At 40.2% G+C, this 24,336-nt stretch overlaps 1 protein-coding gene across 1 annotated transcript in view; it reads left to right on the top strand.

Annotated features, from left to right (window-relative positions):
• Window positions 1–1,452: 1,452 nt before the first annotated feature.
• FAT4 (FAT atypical cadherin 4) overlaps window positions 1,453–24,336 on the top strand; it is a 172,352-nt gene continuing 149,468 nt past the window's right edge. Inside the window, 1 exon segment of the mRNA XM_032632562.1 lies at window positions 1,453–7,340. Coding sequence (XP_032488453.1) covers window positions 2,169–7,340 — 5,172 coding nt within the window. The 5' untranslated portion in view covers window positions 1,453–2,168.

Raw genomic sequence — 24,336 nt, 5'->3', positions numbered from 1 at the left:
GAAGTGGAGACAGGCTTAGGGTTAGATCTGGACTGCAATTATCTCGCTCTGTAGACAGAGGAGGAATGGGGAAGATTTGGTTTGGATGCTGCCGGATCATACTGTAGAGCTACTCCCTCCCCTCTCATCGAAAGAGAAGGGGCAGGAAACGGTTAAAGCAAATCTGCGCTCTGCATTCCCAGACAGGCTTTGCTTAATCCTTCTTCCCGCTCTAATAGACCTTCACCCCCTGCCTTTCTTTTATTTCCCTCGACCCCCCCTTACTCCTGAGTTATTACTAGCATAACAACCTAACGGTCTTCCCCCAGAACCCATCACTAAAGTTATTTATCTGCAAACCTGACCCCACCCCCATCTATTCGGCGGCAGCTTTTTGCTGTTATTGCTCAGATGCCGGACAAGATGTGACCAAAAAGAAAAAAAAAAAAAAGGGTATAAAAAACCCCACCCCACCCCCTTCTCAGCGCCTCCTACTCGCCGAGCTCCCACACCCCACAGCCTACAGTCCTCCGAGAGGCTGGAGTGATTAGCATCCCGAGAAGCCAGTCGGAGGCAGAAGAAGTCGGAGAGCGCTCGCGGTCGGAGTGCCAGGCGGGGCTGCTTTAGCTCCGGCCCAATGGGGCTGGGGCGAGGGAGGGGCAGTAGGTGACAGCACGGGGAGCTAGGGGGAGTCCGGGCAAACTAAAGTGCGGGATCAATGAGTGGCGAGCAAAGTTTCTGAGTCCTGCTCCAGCTCGCGGTCTTCCCTCCCCTTCTGTGTTTCGACAGCGCGGTGTGTGTGTGTGTGTGTGTGTGTGTGTGTGTGCGCGCGCGTGTGTGCGCGCGCGCGTGCGGCGGGGAAGGGGCGGGGAGAGTGTGAGGGAGCAGCCGGAGGTTGAGAGGGGCTCGCGGAGCTCCAGCTCCACACTGGTACAACCTTCAGCCCGGGCAGGCGAGAGGGAGAGCGCTGACAGCCGCCGTACCGAGCTGCCGCGGGCGCCGCCAGAGCCCAGCGCCGACTTCCCCGCCTCCACCGCCAACGGTGAAGGAGAAAGAGGGACCCACCACCCCCCCGCTCCAAACCAAAAGCCTTGTGGATTACAAAGTGAAACTGACACGGGACAATTAAAGCAAAGGGCACGAGGTCAGGGGCGAGGCGCACTAGAGTGGGCTTCTGATTGGGGCCGCCGGAGAAGGAGCCCCCTGGCATGGTGAGGGGAGGGGACTCGGGGACAGCGCGCTGCTCCTGCCCGACCCCGGCGAGGCCGAGAAGAAAGCGGGACCTGCGCTCGATTTGGATGTACAAATAATGGGTCGGCAGGCGTCCCGGCAGAGGTAAAAAAAAAAAAAAAAAAATGCTGAGGAGCGCTGGATTTTGCCTGTGCCCGACTAAGGGCTCGAAGCCGCAGCAGGGGCGGCGGCGGCTCCTGCTGGAGGAGAAGGGACGGAGCTGAGCGCTCCCGGGTACCGGAACCTAGCGCCAAAGCGAGCGCTTGGAACGCAGTTTGCTAGCTGCCCGCACTCAGACGCCGCCGCCTGGGCCTCAGCGGCCACTTCTGCAGCCCTGTTGGAGGGGCGTTGCAGCCTCGTTCTTAAGGAGAGGGGACTCGAGGAAATCCCTCGTCTCCAGCTTTTGGGAAAGCAATTTGATAATCTCCAGGTTCCCCATCGCCCCCTCCCCAGTGCGCAGTTGTTCTTTCCACACACCGCTACGGACGTTTGTCCTTCCCTCTTCAGTTTCTTCGCCTTGGGTAAGTTCTAAAGTTTCTGAAGACAATTGTTTGCAATGATTCCTCATATACCTTAAGTACAGGCAACCTCTCCCAACTCACATCCACCCAGCCGAAAACGCTCAGACTTTCTGGATTCGAAAACAAAGTGAAGGGGGAAAATATAGGAGGTTTGAGAAACTTTTCTGGGGACTCGTCAACAAACAGGAGTGCCCCGAGGAATGCCCTGCCGCTTTTCCTCAAGGCATCTCTCCCGCGCTAAGCGTCCAGATGGCTACCTGGAGCCTTTTGCTGATGCGACTTGCTTCTGCTGGACTGGAGGTTCTTTGAAATAGCACAGCTCCCAGACAGATACATCGGCTGCATGTTTGCTGGTGCCTACTTGATCCCTGTCATTATCACTCTTTTTTGCCTCACCTCTTCCTTCTCTTTATCACACCGTTCCAGGGAGCCAGGACCATGGACTTGGCAGCAGACAGGGGGGGCCGCCCGTGGCTCCCGCTGCCCACTTTATCATTATTTCAGCTCCTTCGCGTCTTTTGGCTGCTGTCACTGCTACCGCGGCCGGCCCGGGTCAGCGGGGCCGAGCAGCGCCAGGTGTTTGAGGTGCTGGAGGAGCAACCTCCGGGCACGCTGGTGGGTACCATCCAGACGCGCCCAGGCTTCACCTACCGACTCAGCGAAAGCCACGCCCTGTTTGCCATAAACAGTAGCACCGGGGCCCTGTACACCACTGCCACCATCGACCGCGAGAGCCTACCCAGCGACGTGATCAACCTGGTGGTTCTTTCCAGCTCACCCACCTACCCCACCGAAGTGCGAGTGTTGGTGCGGGACCTCAATGACAACGCCCCGGTCTTCCCTGAACCCTCGATTGTGGTCACTTTCAAGGAGGACAGTAGCAGCGGGCGGCAAGTCATCTTAGATACGGCCACCGACTCAGACATCGGCTCCAATGGTGTGGACCACCGGTCCTATCGCATCGTCCAGGGCAACGAGGCGGGTCGCTTCCGCCTGGACATCACCCTGAACCCGAGTGGCGAGGGCGCGTTCCTGCATCTGGTGTCCAAGGGCGGGCTGGACCGCGAGGTCACGCCGCAGTACCAACTACTGGTGGAAGTGGAGGACAAGGGAGAGCCGAAGCGGCGGGGCTACCTTCAGGTAAACGTAACTGTGCAGGACATTAACGACAACCCCCCAGTTTTTGGTAGTTCCCACTACCAGGCGGGGGTGCCTGAGGACGCGGCGGTGGGCTCCAGCGTCCTCCAGGTGGCGGCAGCGGACGCGGACGAGGGCACCAACGCGGATATCCGCTACCGGCTGCAGGACGAGGGGACCCCCTTCCAAATGGACCCCGAAACTGGGCTTATCACGGTGCGGGAGCCCCTGGACTTCGAGGCCCGGCGCCAGTACTCGCTTACCGTGCAGGCTATGGACCGAGGCGTGCCTTCCCTCACTGGGCGCGCCGAGGCGCTGATTCAGCTGCTGGACGTCAACGACAACGACCCTGTGGTGAAATTCCGCTACTTCCCTGCCACCTCACGTTACGCCTCGGTAGATGAGAATGCTCAGGTGGGCACTGTGGTGGCTCTGCTCACCGTGACGGACGCAGACTCCCCCGCGGCCAACGGGAACATCTCTGTGCAGATTCTTGGGGGCAACGAGCAGCGCCACTTTGAGGTGCAGAGCAGCAAAGTGCCGAACCTGAGCCTCATCAAAGTAGCCAGCGCCCTGGACCGGGAGCGCATCCCTTCTTACAACCTAACAGTTTCTGTCTCTGATAACTACGGGGCGCCCCCTGGCGCAGCGGTTCAGGCGCGCTCTTCTGTGGCGAGCTTGGTGATTTTCGTCAATGACATCAATGACCACCCTCCCGTCTTTGCCCAACAAGTGTACAGAGTGAACCTGAGCGAGGAGGCGCCCCCGGGAAGCTATGTGAGTGGAGTGTCTGCCACTGACGGCGACTCTGGTCTCAATGCTAATCTGCGTTACAGCATTGTCTCTGGGAATGGACTAGGTTGGTTCCACATCAGTGAACACAGCGGCCTGGTGACCACTGGGTTTGCTGGGGGCTTGGACCGTGAACTCGCTTCCCAGATTGTACTGAATATCAGTGCTCGGGACCAGGGGGTTCACCCCAAGGTTTCCTATGCCCAGCTTGTAGTCACCCTCCTGGATGTGAATGATGAAAAGCCAGTATTTACGCAGCTGGAAGGATATGAGGTGTCTGTGGTTGAGAATGCCCCAACGGGGACTGAACTACTGGTGCTTGGGGCAACTGATGGGGACCTGGGTGACAATGGGACAGTGCGTTTCTCCCTCCAAGAGTCTGAGACTGACCAGAGGTCCTTCCGCCTGCATCCTGTGTCGGGGAGGTTGAGTACTATCTCCTCCTTGGACAGAGAAGAGCAAGCTTTCTACTCCCTGTTGGTTCTGGCCACAGATCTGGGCTCCCCTCCCCAGTCATCAATGGCTCGAATCAATGTGAGCCTCCTGGATATTAATGACAACAGCCCTGTGTTCTACCCAGTCCAGTACTTTGCTCATATTCAGGAGAATGAGCCTGGAGGTAGCTACATCACCACAGTGTCTGCCACTGACCCAGACCTGGGTCTCAATGGAACTGTCAAATATAGTATATCAGCTGGGGACAGGTCTCGGTTTCAGGTCAATGCTCAGAGTGGGGTTATTTCTACAAGAATGGCCCTAGACAGAGAAGAAAAAACTGCTTACCAGTTGCAAATAGTGGCTACCGATGGTGGCAACTTACAGTCTCCAAACCAGGCAATAGTAACCATCACTGTATTGGACACTCAAGACAACCCACCTGTGTTCAGCCAGGCTGCCTACAGCTTCGTGGTCTTTGAGAATGTGGCTCTGGGATATCATGTGGGTAGTGTGTCTGCATCCACCATGGATCTCAATTCCAACATCAGTTATCTCATTACTACCGGGGATCAGAAAGGTATGTTTGCTATCAACCAGGTCACTGGGCAGCTTACCACAGCAAGTGTGATTGACAGAGAAGAGCAATCCTTTTATCAGCTGAAAGTAGTAGCCAGTGGGGGCACAGTGACTGGAGACACTATGGTTAACATAACAGTTAAGGATTTAAATGACAACTCTCCCCATTTCCTTCAGGCAGTAGAGAGTGTGAATGTGGTAGAGAATTGGCAGGCAGGTCACAGCATTTTCCAAGCCAAAGCTGTGGACCCTGATGAAGGTGTCAATGGCATGGTACTCTATAGCCTGAAGCAAAACCCCAAGAACCTCTTTACTATCAATGAAAGGAATGGTAATATTAGTCTGCTAGGACCCCTGGATGTTCACGCTGGTTCCTACCAGATAGAGATCTTGGCATCTGATGTGGGTGTTCCCCAGCTCTCCTCTAGTTTCATCTTAACAGTTTATGTCCATGATGTAAACGACAACCCACCAGTGTTTGACCAACTTTCTTATGAGGTCACCCTTTCTGAGTCAGAACCTGTGAATTCTCGATTCTTTAAAGTGCAAGCTTTTGATAAGGATTCAGGAGCAAATGGTGAAATTGCATACAGCATTGCTGAAGGCAATACAGGGGATGCTTTTGGCATATTCCCAGATGGTCAATTGTATATAAAAAGTGAACTGGACCGTGAACTTCAAGACAGATATGTTTTACTGGTTGTTGCTTCTGACAGAGCAGTGGAACCCCTTAGTGCTACTGTGAACGTTACTGTAATTTTAGAAGATGTAAATGATAACAGACCTCTTTTTAACAGTACCAATTACACATTTTACTTTGAAGAAGAACAGAGAGCTGGGTCGTTTGTGGGCAAAGTAAGTGCGATAGATAAAGACTTTGGGCCAAATGGAGAAGTAAGGTATTCTTTTGAAATGGTGCAGCCAGATTTTGAGCTGCATGCAATTAGTGGGGAAATTACAAATACTCATCAGTTTGACAGGGAGTCTCTTATGAGGCGGAGAGGGACTGCAGTGTTTAGCTTTACAGTCACTGCAACAGATCAGGGGCTCCCTCAGCCTCTCAAGGATCAGGCCACAGTACATGTTTACATGAAGGACATAAACGATAATGCTCCCAAGTTTTTAAAAGACTTTTACCAAGCGACAATATCAGAGTCAGCAGCCAACCTGACACAAGTTTTAAGAGTATCTGCCTCAGATGTTGATGAAGGTAATAATGGACTTATTCATTATTCTGTAATAAAAGGAAATGAAGAAAGACAGTTTGCTATAGACAGTACCTCTGGTCAGGTGACACTTATTGGCAAATTAGACTATGAAGCGACAGCTGCCTATTCCCTTGTAATTCAAGCAGTGGATTCAGGGGCAGTTTCCCTCAATTCGACTTGTACCTTAAATATTGATATTTTAGATGAAAATGACAATACCCCTTCTTTCCCTAAATCAACACTATTTGTTGATGTTTTGGAAAACATGAGAATTGGTGAACTCGTGTCCTCTGTTACTGCAACTGATTCAGATTCAGGTGACAATGCTGACTTACATTACAGTATTACTGGGACTAACAATCATGGAACTTTCAGCATTAGCCCAAACACTGGGAGTATTTTTCTTGCCAAAAAATTGGACTTTGAAACACAGTCTTTGTACAAATTAAATATAACAGCAAAAGACCAAGGAAGGCCTCCTCGTTCATCTACAATGTCGGTGGTTATACATGTGAGAGACTTTAATGACAATCCTCCTAGCTTCCCTCCTGGGGATATTTTCAAGTCTATTGTTGAGAACATTCCCATTGGAACGTCTGTCATTTCAGTGACTGCACATGACCCTGATGCAGACATTAATGGGCAACTCTGCTATACGATCATCCAACAGATGCCAAGGGGCAACCACTTTGGCATAGATGAAGTCAAAGGTACTATCTATACAAATGCTGAAATAGATCGGGAATTTGCTAATCTCTTTGAGTTAACTGTAAAAGCCAATGATCAAGCTGTGCCTATTGAAACTAGACGGTATGCTTTGAAAAACGTGACCATTTTGGTTACAGACCTCAATGACAATGTTCCAATGTTTATATCACAAAATGCCCTGGCTGCCGACCCTTCAGCTGTGATTGGTTCTGTTCTGACAACAATTATGGCTGCCGACCCAGATGAAGGGGCGAATGGAGAGGTGGAGTATGAGATCATCAATGGGGACACAGACACCTTCATTGTGGATCGTTATAGTGGAGACTTGAGAGTGGCTTCAGCGCTGGTGCCTTCTCAGCTGATCTATAATCTCATAGTTTCAGCAACAGACCTTGGCCCTGAAAGGAGGAAATCAACCACTGAATTGACCGTCATTCTTCAGGGCCTTGATGGACCTGTTTTTACACAACCCAAATATATCACTATTTTGAAGGAAGGAGAACCCATTGGCACCAATGTGATATCAATAGAAGCAGCTAGCCCTAGAGGATCTGAAGCCCCAGTGGAGTATTATATTGTTTCAGTCCGTTGTGAAGAAAAAACTGTGGGACGTCTCTTTACTATTGGACGACAAACTGGCATAATTCAGACTGCAGCCATTCTGGACCGCGAACAAGGAGCCTGTCTTTACCTGGTGGATGTTTATGCCATAGAAAAATCAACTGCTTTTCCCAGAACACAGAGAGCAGAGGTAATGATTTTGTCATCCCTTATGATTATTTGTTGATGTGTTTTTTAGGAAGATCGTTCTCTTTATATTTACTTTCTGTAGTAATTTACCTTTACTGTTGATTGTTCATTTTACTGACAGGAGCATATAAAAATGTTCTGGCACACAGACTGACAAGAATTACATGCAATTTAGCTTCAATCCTGATCAAAACCAAACAATGAACAGTTTTTACCTTATATTTCATCTCACACCATCATTTGTGTAATGCTAATGAGAGCTCTTTAGCAATTTCAGAAGTACAAAAAAAAATTCATTTATCTAAGTTACATCACCACACTAAACTAAACACCTCACAGTAAGGAAGTCTACCAGAGAATGAGCAATTTCAGACTTAAGAAATCCGTATTCCAAAATGAAGAACTTTGGTAGAAATCAGCATTATAGCATGGCTTTCAAGGGGGAGTGGCCGTGGACTGACAGTTTACATCAGGACGGTATTAACTTTCACATCCTCAGCAGTCTTGGCAGTTTCTTTATAGACAGTGACTAATTTCAGTGTGCTGGGCCAAGTTTGGGGAGATTCCTGATTTCATCTGCCTTCACATTTTAGGCACTATCTTCTGACTTAGAGTAATCCTCTCTCTTCCCTCTTGAACTAAAGCATGTAATGTGCTGTGGATGATCAGAGATTAGAAGCTGTTTCTTGAGACGAAACTGTGTTGTTCAATGCCATGGTATAGGTACAAGTTGTTCTGTCTGCTGATGGGCAAGAAACTAGTGTTTCAAAGCATAAGCCAAAAGATTTCAAGCTTGGCCTTTCCCGGGGTATATTTTTGGCTGTTACTACCTCAGTGTTTCATTGATTTGCTTTTTTAATTGAACTACTTCCAATGCTGTTTTGATAATCAACTAGAAATGATACAGCTATACTCTGGAAAGCTCGTTTTCCATTTCCTAAGTTCTCTCTCCTCACTCCCTTCAAAGAGATTCTGGTGTCACTCAGCCAAAAACACAGAATATCAAATGTGGTTTGTGATACTCGGCAGTAACCCAGACACAACATGCTAGTGAAACTGAGGCTCATGTGTTTGTTTTCTTGCTTTTTTTTCTTGTTTTTACAGAGGTGAGGGGTTTTCTTCATTTAAAAATGTTCATTTATTATTATTATCTTTCTGAATCCCCTGTGATTTTTTTCTCATGTTAGCTACCTATGTCTATTCTATGGATGGAACAGTATATTCATGGCCTAGAGGATATTAGAGATATAATTAGAGATATAATTCTTAATAGAGATATAATTCTTAGAGATAAAATTTTAAGTGGAATTCAGTTTTACCTTATACACATAGACCTGAAGAAACTTTTAACCCATATGTCCTCTTTTACCTAATTAGTTTTTTAAAGATCTTAACGTAGGTCTTACTTATTGAGCTATTTGGTTTAACTCAGGCTATGATTTACATGTAATTTTATTTTGATTTGGGGTTATTCCTCCCTTAAACCCACTCCCTCGCTCTACCTTCCTTCTCTGGAATTATTTCTTAGATGAAGAGATTTAAGCAGCTATTAAAAACAGGCAATTAAGTCATTCTAGACTTTAAATTTGTTAAACTGTAAAACAAATTATGTTATTGGTTGTTTGGTTCAATGCATTACATTTGCTCTGCAGTGAGAATAAATGTCCATTGTTTTCATTAGAAGATTTATTTAGTCTTATTATTTATCCATGAGATATGCAAAGATTAGCTTAGCTTAAATTTATTAAATAGTGCTGCTTCTGCATTAGGCACGAGGACTAAAAAATAATGATTATAAACCATTTTGTTAGGAATAGGGGATTATATGTCTGTTACTTTTTTTAACCTCAAATAACACCAATATGAAAAGTTATTCATATTTACTGTAGCCTATTTAAAAATCTGAGAGGATTCATCATGATGATTTTTTTATGAGAAAAAAATTGTTTGTCAGAGTACCTTCTGTGAACTGAAGTGCTGAAATTGTAAACCAAGTTTGAGTTCCCAAGTTCCAACCACTCCTAAAATTAAAAGCAAATGTGTTTCTCCAAAGAATATTGAAAGCAGTAGTTGGGAGCTAGAATTTCATATTATTATTGGTTGTATCTTTCAAGTGTATACAATAAAGTTTTTTTCCTTCTGCTCAAACAGTTAATTTACCATGATTCTGCAAAAAGAAGCTGTAAATTACCTCTGGTTGTCAGAGGTGATATTTCAATTGTTTGTTTCTAAATGTAAACTTTGCTCCAATGCATTTTTTAACAATTTATTCATGTACACTGATAGGAGTCTGGGTTGCTTACTCAGGTTTCTGGCTAGAGTCATGGCTGATCACATTCCATGGACAAGCAGAGGGTCAGTGGGTAAAAGAGAAATGATTTAATCTGCATTCTTTTTCAAGCTCTGACACTTGTGTGTGGGGGGGAAGGGGGCGGTGCTGGGGACTTGGCTCTGATACTTCTCATTCCAGAGCTCTGTCCAGTTGTACACCTTCACTGCCCCTACCTGTCATAGCTAAAACTTTGGCATGGATGAGAGTGTCTTTGAAGGATGGCTTTTATGTTGCAGACACAAGGTTTATTATCCTTTTATTTTATATCTTTGTATTCTAAGAAGAGTCTTGATTATGTTAGAATAGCTCATATACACTTTGTACCACTTTTTTAGGTTCAACAAAAAAATTGGAGATGTAGCATATCCATAAGCATTTCTCTTTTAATATGTGTTTTATGGGAACATGCAACTTAGGGACTGGGTTGGACTTCTTGAAGATCAAAGGCTTTGTCTCATTGGTCTTTATTTCTTTTATTTTTTACATCTTTATTGGAGTATAATGGTTTTACAATGTTGTGTTAGTTCCTGCTGTACAACAAAATGAGTCAGCTAAGTGTATACATATATCCCCATATCCCCTCCCTCTTGAACCTCCCTCCAACCCTCCCTATCCCACCTCATTGGTCTTTATTATCTCCTAGTATAATATCTCCTTGATAATAATATCTCCTAAAGCCTGGTGTATAGTAGGTGCTCAGTACATGTTTGCTGAATGAGATGGTAGAAGAGCTAAGACTGGTGTGTGCATTCTTGTGCTTCAGGAATAATCAGCAGAGAGAAGCTGGGGGAATAAAGGAGGTTAGTAAATTTGATCTCGATCATTATTTGAACTAAGGACATAAAGACATACTAATTATGTCTGTTCTACAAATGAACTGAGAATTGTCAGAAGACTCAAAGAGAAAAGAGGAATTTAGGTGGGTGGTCTCACATGGAACTTAGGGTTTAAATGGAGAGAAATACTGTATATGCTTCTAGGTTGCAGTTCTCAAATTGGGGTCTGTCTCAGGACCCCAAGAGCTTTTGCTTAGGTGTGTCTTATCTATTAATATTTATATTTTGAACATTAAAACTGAGAAAATTTTAAAATGTTTATTAATTTCTTTAAAATCACATTAACCATATAACATATTTTTATTTTATTTTATTAAAAGAACTTAATTTTGCCAAACTTAAAAATAATGAAAAGAGAGACATTATTTTACACTTTTAATAAATCCCTTTAATATCTGGCCTAAGAGAAGACAGCTGGATTCTCAAATCTCCTTATTCCATCTACTGCAATATGTTCTTTTGGTTAAAGTACATGAAGATAATCCGTTCTCACTCAGATAGACAAAGCTGGATAAGGGAAAGATATTTTGATATCCTTTTCAGATAATTGATGATTTTCTTTTGATACTACACCGGAATTCCACAACTGGCTGTTTCTTAAAACTTACTTGCAGTTAGGAATCTGAAACCCTACCATTGAACTTTTCATACTTTGTTGAATGAAAATACTGATCTATCTTGCATTCTGAATGGAAATTTTACCTATGTGTGACTTAGAAATATCAGGCATTGATCATTTGGAAAATACTGGTTATAACTGATAAGGATCTTATCAAAAGAGTCGTTAAATATATTGACTCACAACCTCATGGTGATGGTTTGAAGTTTTCCAAATTTGAATTTTCACTTGTAAGCTCAAATTTTATCATTAGTAATTAGTTAGTTGTTGTCCTGATGTATTAGGCTTCCTTTGTTCATTTTCAAACAAACAAAAAATGTCTGTCACATAGCAAATCTAAAAAAAGTGTAGTTTCTCTGTCAGTTGTTCTTTCAAGTAAAAATTGTATTCTGTAAATAGAGCACCTAGTTCAGCCTTCAACTCAATCCATTACACACATGCTTTTCTTTGAGACTACTTACTGTGGTACAGATTAATGGTTCTTTGTGCACGTTTCACTATTTGTCACCCAAATATTGAAAAGACATCAGGATTTAATGGTCTAGATTTAATAATATTAATCATTTTACTGTTTCTTCAAGGAGAGTTCTTCAGTTTTTAAGTGACACTGGCATTTCATTTTTACTGTGCCTAGTAAGTGAAGAATACAATTAGAGCTGAATACTTTGGAACTACTGCTTTGCTTTGTGCCAAGGCACCAGCAGTTTTACCTGCCCTTTGCTTTTGCACCTCTAATGTAAATGTCAACATAGTGAAAAGGCAAACAGTGTTTTGTATAATTATGACCACAGTTTTTTTATTTCCCAGGCATCTTTAATGGGTCTCTGGCATGCCTAGGGCCCCATGTTCCACAGTGGGAGAACCATTGGTGTAGGCACTGAGATTTTTGCAATTCAGTAAAAAAAACAACAACAAAAAAAGCAACTAGAAATATTCTATTACAAGTGTGTTTAGAATGTTAAGTGAACAAATTATGATTGCGTTTAGATTAGAAATGAGTTTTAGCAATTGATAATAAATACATTTATTCTTACAGTGAAACCATCAAGAGTTCCAGGAGAAATGATGGAGGCGTTTGTAATATCAATACTGAATATCAAGTTTAGAAATGATTTTCTTCCAAAGGGTTTAGAAGAAGAGTTAGTGCACCTTATATTAAATGTATGTATATCTTGTGTGTCATTCCTCACAGGCAAAATATAAGCAACGGAACTGAATATTTAATAATAATGATAATAATAATTATTATAAAATTTATTGCATATCACTATGTTCAGTCATTGACCTGAGTGCTAACTGTTTCTTTAGGGATTTTTATCATTTGAGCCTCACAACAACGTTAGTCATATCACTCCCACTTCGTAGTTGTGGAAACAGTCTCAGAAAAGTTAAATGATTTGCTTAGGTTCAGATTGATAGAAAGAAAAATCACATCCAGACTTGCGTAATCCATTATTTGTGTTCATAGCTACTGTCCTATAAAGACAGGGTAATCTGTGGCCTTTGTTAAGAGAGGGGCTTTTTTATTCCATAGATAAAAGTATACATGTATGCTTTTGACAATCTTGTTTTCAAGATTAAAAACTCTTTGGAAAGTAGTATTATGTATTGTCTGAACCAAGAGAAGCATGACTTTTGCTGCCTCAATCAAGGCCATCAGCAGATGCTGTACATTCCTATGGGTCAGTTACTGGTAGCAGCAAGGATTCCAAGTTGAGGACCTGTGGAGGTGTTTTTGGAGCAGGGAAGAAGGGTGAGAATATGAGAGAGAGGCACTGGAGACAAAGGAAGCGCACACGTATATGCAGTGACCCTCCTAATTTACGGTACTGTACAGGTTGGAAACAGTTGCTGTACTTTATTTGTGGAGAATAGGTGGAGAATCCATTTTTGGATTTTCAGATGATAAGTCTTACTCTCCTAAGGAATAATGATGAAATTGTGTGGGTGGAGTGTGAAGATTATATTCAAAGGGGGAAAACATTTTCTTACTTCCTCGACTTTTAACTTCCACATTGTTTTTTTTTTTAAACAATCTATGATTATTTTCTGATTCTATTTTTTCCCTGTTGGTATGTGTTTATTAAATTTATTAAACTGTGACTTAAAGGCCTCTATAAGTTTTTAAGACATGTATAAATGTGTATCACAGACAGGAATATTGATGGACAAAGCTCATGTTGCATATTTCATATATGGCTTCAGGATGCTTGATTTGGTCTCTCTCTTTTGTTGAGATATTTCCATAGACATAGTTTATTTTCTGACAAAGTTATTGTTTATTTCTCTCTTTGCCTTTATTAAAACCCGAATTATTTTAATCCTTTATTGTTCCATTAGACTTTGGAGGCAACTACTCTAGGAATAGTTTTGAAAAGATATTTATATGCTTCATATTTTGTGGAATCAGTTTTTCATTGCACTGTCTGCAGCTTGCACTTTGCCATCATTACAATGAAAAACTGCCAAAGAACCTCATTAGCTGTGAGGGACTGTTGAGTTAGTGACTATAAAGGATTCCACAGGCCCTGAGGTATGTCCTCTCTTCCAAGAATTAATATGTCTAAGGTTCAGCTCTTGATGAATATCCCTGAAATTGGGTAGTATTCAGAATAAGGAGCTTGGGAGTGGAAATTGAAGAAGAGTAACTGGCAAGTGACATGGCCAACATGAATTAATGGGTTTCTTAAAGCCTCCTAGATATGGCATATGGTAAATATATTCTAATGCTTTCAGGCTTTAAGTAGTCTGTGACAACAGCAGCCAATTTTAGTAGTACAATAAATAAGGAGGAGAGAGTATGAAGAAGGCAGAGAAGTGAAAAATTTTAAAACTTCTGTTAGACAAATATCATTTATAAAATATATACATGTAATATATATATATAGTACCATGTACTAACATGTATGCAACCATTGTACAAAGATTACTGGATTTTCCCTGGTGTTAAAATCCTGAGACAAAATAGGACAATAAAGTCATGAAGATGACAGAATCTAACTGGAAGATAATTTACATGTGGCAGTCAAGAATTGACTCTAGGGATGCAGTTTCCAGACATGTATGCATATTTAGGAAACAATTAGGGAATAAAAACCAAGTTTTAAGGTATTGAGGAAATGCTGAGAGACATTTATAAACGCTGTCTGACAACTGGCAGCTGGGAGCCAATGGCATTGTTATGGATTATTTGTTTCAGATTATTGACATTTTTCTGAAATGTTTTATCATGTATAGATTCTAACATATATAAACATAACATATATAAAGTGTTTACTGGTGAGCACGGGGCATTGTCTTCACCATAATCCATGACATCTTACCATTTGACAAATGAGGATACCAAGGCTAATGGAGGTCAAGTTTATGGAGCTGGTTTATGGTGGAATGGAATTTGAACCCAGCAGTCTGACTTGAGTATGTATGTTTAATCACAACACAACATGTTAAAAGAAAGGTTGATACTTTCTATACTCTCATAGGCATACAAGTTTTACTGTGTAAAAAGTTGTTTTCATATTTTTATATTTCTTCATACTGGTGACTGAAGAAATATAGGGTAAAGTGAAGTTTAGTTAATGACCCAATAGTAGGATTACTTTAGGTCCCTATTAATCTTTATTTAGGTTAGGCTTGAATAAATGGACCTATAATGTCAGTTCTTCATTTTATTTTTTGATGTGCCGTGAGAATATATTTCCATTCTTCCAGTTACTGGCTCATTTACTTTCTTCCCTTTTCAGCAAAATTTTTGAAAGAGTTGCCTTTCCTGTCTTCTTTATTCTCATTATCTCTTAAATCCACCCCCATCAGGCTTGGCTTCTGCCACTCTAGTAAAATTGCTCTTACCAAAGCCACCATGACAGCCACGTGTTTACATCCATTGAGCAGGTCTCAGTGCCCATTGTATATATACTTTTAAGTAATCAAACTCGCAGGATTTTTATTCTGTTTCTTGGACCAGTTCCTTTTCAGCCTCCTTCACCAGCTTATCTCCATGCCCTCAAATTTTAACTGTTGGAATATCCCTAGAATCAGTTCTTGAAAACCTCTTCCTTTTTAATCTACACTTATTCCCTTGAAGATCTCAATCAAACGCATGATTTTAAATAACATATGAACAGATGAGTCCAAAATTTTGTCTCCACCCTGTATATCTCTCCTGAATTCCATATTCATATAACCAACCACTTACTCATTACATTTGATTAGTTTCTTAATAGATATTTTAAATTAACATTTCCAAATCTGAGCTCTTGATATCTTCCCCAATAAAAACTGACTCAAGAACCCTCAGCCATCTCCTTTTCAATTGATGGCAACCCCAATCTTCTAACTGCTCGGGTCAAAAAACTTGGTGTTCTTTGACTTCTCACTTTCACACCCTATGTGCACTCTGTCAGTTAATCTTGGCTCTCTCTTAAAAATATATCTAGGACTTCCCTGGTGGCGCAGTGGTTGGGAATCCGTCTGCCAATGCAGGGGCATGGGTTTGAGCCCTGGTCCGGGAGGATCCCACGTGCCGCGGAGCAACTGAGCCCGTGTGCCACAACTACTGAGCCTGCGCTGTAGAGCCCGTGAGCCACAACTGCTGAGCCCGCGAGCCACAGCTACTGAAGCCCGTGCGCCTGGAGCCCATGTCCCACAGCAGGAGAGGCCACCGCAATGAGAGGCCCACCCACCACAGGGAAGAGTGGCCCCCGCTCTCTGCAACTAGAGAGGGCCTGTGCACAGCAACAAAGACCCAACGCAGCCAAACAGAAACAAAAACAACAACAACAAAAAATATATATAGGGCTTCCCTGGTGGTGCAGTGGTTGAGAGTCTGCCTGCCGATGCAGGGGACACGGGTTCATGCCTCGGTCCGGGAAGATCCCACATGCCACGGAGCGGCTGGGCCCGTGAGCCATGGCTGCTGAGCCTGCGCGTCCGGAGCCTGTGCTCCACAACGGGAGAGGCCACAACAGTGAGAGGCCCGCGTACTGAAAAAAAAAAAAAAAAAAAAAAAATATATATATATATATATATATATATATATATATCCAGAAACTGATCTTTTCTCATTACTTATACTGCTACTCCCTTTATCTAAGATGCCATCATCCTTCCCTTGGATTATTGAAGACAGACATCTTCTTACTGATTTCCATCATTCTTTCCCACTCTTGTCTTTCCTTGCTCATCTTCTTTACTCATACTAGCTTCTTGCTAGTCCGAAAACTTGCTAGGAATACACCTGCCTCAAAGCTCTTGCTCCTGGATCCTCACTCTGCATAGAATGCTCTTTCCTCCAGGGCACCTACTTGGATAATTTCCTCCCACGCTTCCAAGTATTTGCTCATATCTCACATTCTAAGTGAGAACTAACCTTCCTTTACTGACTTATTACTGGAGCTCCCCACCCCCTCATCCTGCCTGATCTCCATTTCTCTATTATAGTGTTTCATATTCCTCCCCCGTAGAATTGATCAGCCTCCTTCACCAGCTTCTTCTCATCTCCCGAAATGCTAAACACTGGGATGCCCCTGGAATCAATTCTTGCAATTCTTCTCTTTCTAATCTACTCTATTCCACTGAGGTGACGAGCCCAACCAATCTCATTACTTTGAATAATATATATACACTATACAGGTATAAGTGCATGTGTGGTATAATTTGCTGATCTGTAATTTTGATTATATTTTATCTGTCTTCCTCCTGCTAGAATGAAGTTCCACAAGGGCAGGTGTATTTATCTGCTATGTTCACTGATGTACCTCAAGAGCCTAGAACATTAGTTGGAACATAGTAGGCACAAAGTAAATTTTTGTTGGATGAATGAATGAATAAATGAATGAATAACTAATGAATGGATGAGTTGATTTCCCTGCTTCTGTCCTTCATCTCTTTGATTTAGTCTAGCAGGTGGAATGATCCTTTAAAATGTAGGTCAGATCATTTCACTCTTTTGCTCAAAACCCAAAACTTTCCATTTCACTCGTAGTAAAAGCCAGATCCCTACAGTGAGCCCCAAGGCCCTTTGTGGCCTGCTCTCGTCAGTCAGTCATTTCCTGACTTCTCTTCTTCTTGGCTGTCCCTCCCTAAGCTTGCTCAGCCGCTTCACTGTGGGCTGTGGCCCAGCCTCGGGAGCTCCTGCCTCACTGCCTTGGGCTGCCTGGGCTCTCAGCCTGGACTGCTGGCTTTGCGCTTCTCTCATATCTTTTCTCAAAGTCACCTTGCAAAGTTCTCATTCCCTCAACCTTCCTTCTTCTCTTTTCTTCTTTTCGTTTCTTCTTAGTCCTTATCATCACCCAACATAACACATATGTTACTTCTTTATTTTGTTTATGGTATGTCTTCCCTCTAAAATATACGTTCCACTGGGGAAAGGTTTTCATCTGTTTATTATTGCTGTATTCCCATCACCTTCAATAGGGCTGGATCAATGCAGATGCTCAGTAAATCTTTGATAAGGTAAGGAATTACTGTTGAACATGCTGCAAATATGCTGCTTAAAGGCCAGAAGCTCAGTCAGTGATGCGTGCTGAAGGAAAGGAGTCATTTTTCATATTTCAAGCCAAGCCATGGAGCTTCTTCTGAAATCAGTGAAGCTAGCTAATTGGCCAGGACTGATTTTCCTGGGTAGAATGACCGTGACTGCGTGAATTGACTGGCTAAGAGCCTGTAACTCAATATCCAGAAATCTGTATTGTCTAAAGTACAGTGAGATCACTAATGCTTATTTTATAGACATTTTGGTAAAGTAGAACATTTTAGAGTATATATAACAATGTGTGCTACTCTATTACCATGTCTTCTCATTTCCTTAGAATTTATCAAATTTTGCTTTAGAGAGCAAATCTTAACTTACTGTAAACCATGTTTTTCTTTCTGCAAAAAAGCAGGATAACAATATTCTACTTTGGACATTGATATGTTTAAGTACCGTCATTCCTTTCTCAAATTTACACCATTGCTCAATATTTAACATCAACAGTATTAGTAAACTTGATTAATAAAATGCAGCAAATTAAATATTGTTTAATATTTCATTCTGACTGAAGTTTATGTGAAGTAGTGCATGCTTTTGATTTGGAAGAAGCATGATTCAAGCTTTTTCATGGTTACTCTCTGAATTTCATTTTTCTCATCTGTAAAATGGAAATGATTACCTGTTTCATGGCTTCTTGTGAGGGTGGAAAAACAAGGTGCTCACTAAAGTTTGTTAGTTTCCTTCCTTTTTCTCCAAAATGCAGATATGCACAGAACTATTAACATTTTGAAAGACGCTATTTCCAAAGTATTTTAGAACTCTATCCCTCCTTTTTTTTTTTTTTTAAATTTCCCTAACAAGTCTGTACAGAGGCATATCAGGTGTTTTTTGCTTCATTTTAAGGAAAAGGCACAGAGAATCTCATGATTTGCATGTGATCACAAATCTAGAGTAACACTTAGGTTTTTTCTGACTTTGGTCCACATGCTTGGCACTAAGCCACACTGCCCGTCTGTGGTTAATTTGATGCTATTTACCTATCCATCGTTTTATTACTGTTGACATGATTCAATAATAGTTATAGTCTCTTAAGGGAATTAATTTACTAATCCAGAAACTTTGAGAGGCTTAGTTGCTTATGAAACAAGCAAATTAAAATAGATTATTCAGTGTCTTTCATTTTAAAGCCTTCTCTCTCATTTAGATGAGAAATGTTCATCTCTCAGTTGTCAGGTATTGACTACCATGAAATCATGTGTGTTTATCTGAGAACCTAATCTGAAAAAATATTTTTTGTCAATTGCTTAATGCAATTCTATTAATTGAAGTCAAATTGGCTGGTTCCATCAAATATAGGTAAAACTATCTTTTCTTCAAAACTACTTTGTTTTTTACAAAACATATAAATGCCGGTAACTTCTTAAGTGAGAATTTTCTAATTCATAATTAAAATATTTCCCTGAAAAGAAAAATGTTTTATTACTTTCTGAAATTGTTCAAAAAAAGCAAATACCCAAAGAAGATGTGCTTCCCTTCTGCTTGACATAGTGTTCTATAGTATGTAACTTTGTTCTTCAGTCAAGATATTTACTCTCTCTTTCTCTCTCCCTCTCTTTCTGTATATATATATATATATATATATATATATATATATATGTGTGTGTGTGTGTGTGTGTGTGTGCGTGTGTACATTTATATATGAAGCCACTTCATGCTACAGTGGGTCTGAAGGTTACAAAAGTATATATACAATGAAAGGAAGATAAAATTGTTAAACTATAGGAAGTAAAAATAAGTGTAGCTAAAAAGTAATCCTGGAATATGTAAGATTAGCATACAGAAATGTATGACTTAGGTAGTCCACTAAGTTTAATTTTCTAAATGCCAAATCAGACAGAGAAATAAGATCAGGTAGATAAGTCATGGTGTCCTAGATTAAACAAGCACATACATAAGACAGCTAACAAAAGAAATATAGATTTTCTAAACCTTAAGAACCTAAGAAGAATTTATCTCAGATGCTCAAAAGAGATCTATTTTTAAGTGATGATTTTCTCAATGATACTTTTACTAGTACAATGACAGATTTTCAATATCTCCTATTATTGTGATGTCTTTGATTTATTTATTTTTCCTCCCCCGGTTCTCTTTTTTTTTTTTTTTAAACATCTTTATTGGAGTATAATTGCTTTACAGTGGTGTGTCAGTTTCTGCTTTATAACAAAGTGCATCAGTTATACATATACATATGTCCCCATATCTCTTCCCTCTTGCTTCTCCCTCCCTCCCACCCTCCCTATCTCACCCCTCTAGGTGGTCACAAAGCACAGAGCTGATCTCCCTGTGCTATGTGGCTGCTTCCCACTAGCTATCTATTTTACCTTTGGTAGTGTATATATGTCCATGCCACTCTCTCACTTTGTCCCAGCTTACCATTCCCCCTCCCCATATCCTCAAGTCCATTCTCTAGTAGGTCTGCATCTTTATTCCTGTCTTGCCCCTAGGTTCTTCTGAACTTTTTTTTTCTTTTTCTGTTTTAGATTCCATATATATGTGTTAGCATATGGTATTTGTTTTTCTCTTTCTGACTTACTTCACTCTGTATGACAGTCTCTAGGTCCATCCACCTCACTACAAATAACTCAGTTTCATTCCTTTTTATGGCTGAGTAATATTCCACTGTATATATGTGCCACATCTTCTTTGTCCATTCATCTGTCGATGGAAACTTAGGTTGCTTCCATGTCCTGGCTATTGTAAATAGTGCTGCAGTAAACATTGTGGTACATGACTCTTTTTGAATTATGGTTTTCTCAGGGTATATGCCCAGTAGTGGGATTGCTGGGTTGTATGGTAGTGTTATTTTTAGTTTTTTAAGGAACTTCCATACTGTTCTCCATGGTGGCTATATCAATTTACATTCCCACCAACAGTGCAAGAGGGTTCCCTTTTCTCCACACCCTGTCCAGCATTTATTGTTTGTAGATTCTTTGATGATGGCCATTCTGACCAGTGTGAGAGGATATCTTATTGTAGTTTTGATTTGCATTTCTCTAATGATTCATAATGTTGAACATCCTTTCATGTGTTGGTTGGCAATCTGTATATCTTCTTTGGAGAAATGTCTATTTAGGTCTTCAGCTCATTTTTGGATTGGGTTGTTTGTTTTTTTGATATTGAGCTGCATGAGTTGTTTGTGTGTTTTGGAGATTAATTGTGATGTCTTTTAGAATGTACTTATGACAAATTGTAAAACTGCCATTCTAACAAATAATTTATTTGTGGATCAAAAGAGAGTCCCTCGTTGGTAGAGTGCTCTTGTTTGACTTTATTTCACGTAGTGGATTAATATTTTATAATCACATGATGGACATTCCTACTGAGGCTTTCACATTAGCGTATCTGCAGCACATCACAGGGGTAACCAGATGATAGGGGTTTCGGTAAGATTATAGCTTAATCCTTTGGTAAGATTTTAGCTTTACTTGTATTTTTTTAAAAGTTCATTTAAAGCAATTGGTTAAAATAGTTGGCCCACATCTAGCAACTTGTGTCTTAGATTGTGGCCATTTCTTAGAAACATAATTGAGTTACTAAATTCAGCTTGAATTAATTATATTGCTTTATTGTAGCATTTTTTCCTCACCGGTAGCTGTATGGCAGTCCTTTAATTGATACAAAAAGTTGACTCAGTCTCTTTTTTTAAGATGGTAACTTCAATTATCCACTAAAAAGATTAAAGTACTAATTCATGTATATGACTAAATGGGACAGAACTGCCTGTGTTGCAACTACAGCTTAATATTTTATTACTTTGCATAATAAAATAGGGAAAGTTATTTATTTATCCATTGAGGTTGTAATTAATTATAAGTAACTAATGAATCCTTAGTATTTCATGTCCACAGCCTGGCAGATTTAGAACACACTTGACCCCAGACTTGCTGGAAAATGAAGGAAGTGGGAGTAAAAATTTTCTTTATAGGACAAGATGCTTTGGGATAGGAGGGACCACATAAGCTTGCCAAAACTTTGGGTCAAACTGAGCACAGATGGCCATAGCTGATAGAGGTGTCTATTATTGTATTTTCTTCTAGGCACTTTTCTGCCTGTGTGTCAGTGTGTTTATACTTAAATGAAGAATTTTGGTTGCTTGGCAACCAAGAGAATATACATTTAGAGAAAACATTTTTGCTAAGGAAAAAGAAATTGGTAGTTTTAGATACTGGATAGTGGAGGTTAGGGAGGTGTTGCTTTGAGCAGTATTAACATTAAGCAAAGGCATTTCCAGGAGAAAGGTGTTTGCTATATATGTCTAAAATTAAATAATTCACATTGTACATTTACTTCTTAGCTTGTCTCTACCTTCTACCTCAAATACTATTTGAAAAAATAATGGCCTAAGTAAATGCATTATGTTAGTTAATCTAACTTCTTATAGTGCACAGGGTAAACATTTAATGAAGTGAAACTCTAATTGACGTTTTATTTTCTGACTTTAGTTTTTTCTAAAATTAATTATTTTAAACCCTCAATTAAAAGATTTAATATGTACTTCAATTTCTGAAAGAGTTCTCTGTTATTCTTAATATTGAGTATAGTTGTGCACTGCATGATTAAATACTGAAATAAACATAAATTTGAAAGTTAGACTAATTTTATTCAAATCCTGGCTTTACCCTTTCATGCTGTGTGACCTTGAAGCAGAAGTTAAACTTCTCTGAGCTCCTTCATCTGTTAAAGGGAGAGAATTCTAACCATTTATCTTAACCACTGAACATAGCAGTGCATATTTTCCTAAAAGTCTGTTGGTTTACTCTTATTGATGCTGCATTCAGTTATTTACTCCTTGTGTGGTCAAGAAGGCAATGATTAAAAAGAAAAAAAATGTAAACAGCTACTAGGCATGTAAATAGCTACTGTTTATATAGGAACTGTTATGACATTTCTAATGATACCATGTAGATGGGAAACAAAACCAAACTTACAAATTACATTTCCTAATTTTAGGGAAATTACTCAGGAAGCACATTGAAAAATACCTCTTTGGTTATTTTCTCATTCTACTATATCAGGTAGAAAAATAACTTTTAAATGATAGTGACTAATAAGCTGAAAGGTATAACTCAGAAAAGAAAGGTTATTACCTAAGATAAGGAAATGGGTGTAGTGTTTAATTGTTTATTTGCATATAATTTAATTTAAGTTAATTTCAGGATTCTTCTTTTAATTTTAGTATATTGTACAAACAGATAAGCATCTTCCAGTTTATGGACTGTGTTCTTTTAAAAGTATCAAATTTTGAAGTCATTTTAAAACACAGGCAGCCTACCTGGGGAAAACAATTAAAATAAAAACTTTGTTGAAAGACAGCCTGTTAGAAATTGGACTTCAGAAACAACTCTAAAACACCTTTATTTCAATTTAATACCATATCTGAAACATCTAGAAGAGACAGTTTTAAATATTCCAACAGTGCATTGTAAGCACTGCAACTTTACAAGTTTTATTTCTAAGAAAAATTATGTTAAAAACTGTTCATTTTACATGTGCTTTTCTGAATAAGGAGTCTTTCTGTTTTAAAAGAGGAAATGAAACATGGTACTGCTCTCAATGTGTTTGTTCTGATGTCAAGGCACTTTTATTGGAACAATTTTAAGCGTACTCTGATTACAAAAGCAAATAAATTTAAGCAGATCTGGAGTGATAGGAAGATTCCAGTTTTTGTTGATTTCCAACTTGTGTCATACACTGTAGCATATATTTTGCAAATATATCATTTACTCCTCTTGAAAATTCTTTGAGGCACGTAACAGTATCTCCATTTCACAGATGAAGTATCAAGGACCATAACAATTTGAGTAAATTGTTTTGTGGTACAGCTGGATTTGAGTTCATTTGGTTTCAAAGCTTTTGTTCTTTCCACCACACTCTACGGCTCTTTAATTATTATAAATCATTGTCTGTTAATGTAATAGAAAGAATGAGATTAAAAGAAAAAAACCCATAAATATAAAAGAAAGCATTAGTTTGAATCCTGACCAGATATCATAACCAGATCTTACTTTTTTGTTTGGAATATTTATATACTGAATATTCACTTTTTAAATACTGAACAATACAATCAAATAATGTTTTTTAAAGAGTTAATAATCTTGCTTCAAAGAACATTACTTGCTTCAAAGATTAACCATGAATCTCATTAAAAGGCAAGACATGCTGAGGAATCACAGAAAATTTCTGTTTGCTAATAGTTGAACTTATGATTAACTGAATTAAATTAGATGTTAACTATCTTTGATATACCTAAACCGATCTCCTAATTAAATAGTTAAAAATGAATGAATCCATTTTTGCTTTTAATAATGGCTCTAGAGGAAAGAAAAAATAGGATAATTAACGTCAATTTAGTAACTGATAATTAATATGGACTTAGTCATGGACGAAGGGGTAATATGGAGCCTGCACTTATAAATACATTGATATATTATAAAACACCTATGTACATATAACCAGGTATATTTATATGAGGGTTGCATTGAAGATTAGTGCTATTTCATGTGTAAAGTTTTCCTTATAAGAGCAGGTGAACAGGAAAAGACTGTTGAATTCAAATTTAGGAAACAGTGGGAAGAGCAAGGACTTCTGGTATCAACACAGTAGTACAATTCATGATCTTAGGGGAGCTGTTTAATACGCTAGTGTGTCAGCTGCCTCCTTGTGAAGTCTATTTCACAG

Source organism: Phocoena sinus, chromosome 5 (assembly GCF_008692025.1).
Source record: "Phocoena sinus isolate mPhoSin1 chromosome 5, mPhoSin1.pri, whole genome shotgun sequence".
Lineage (NCBI taxonomy): Eukaryota > Metazoa > Chordata > Mammalia > Artiodactyla > Phocoenidae > Phocoena > Phocoena sinus.
This window is presented reverse-complemented; position numbering and strand designations above follow the sequence as displayed.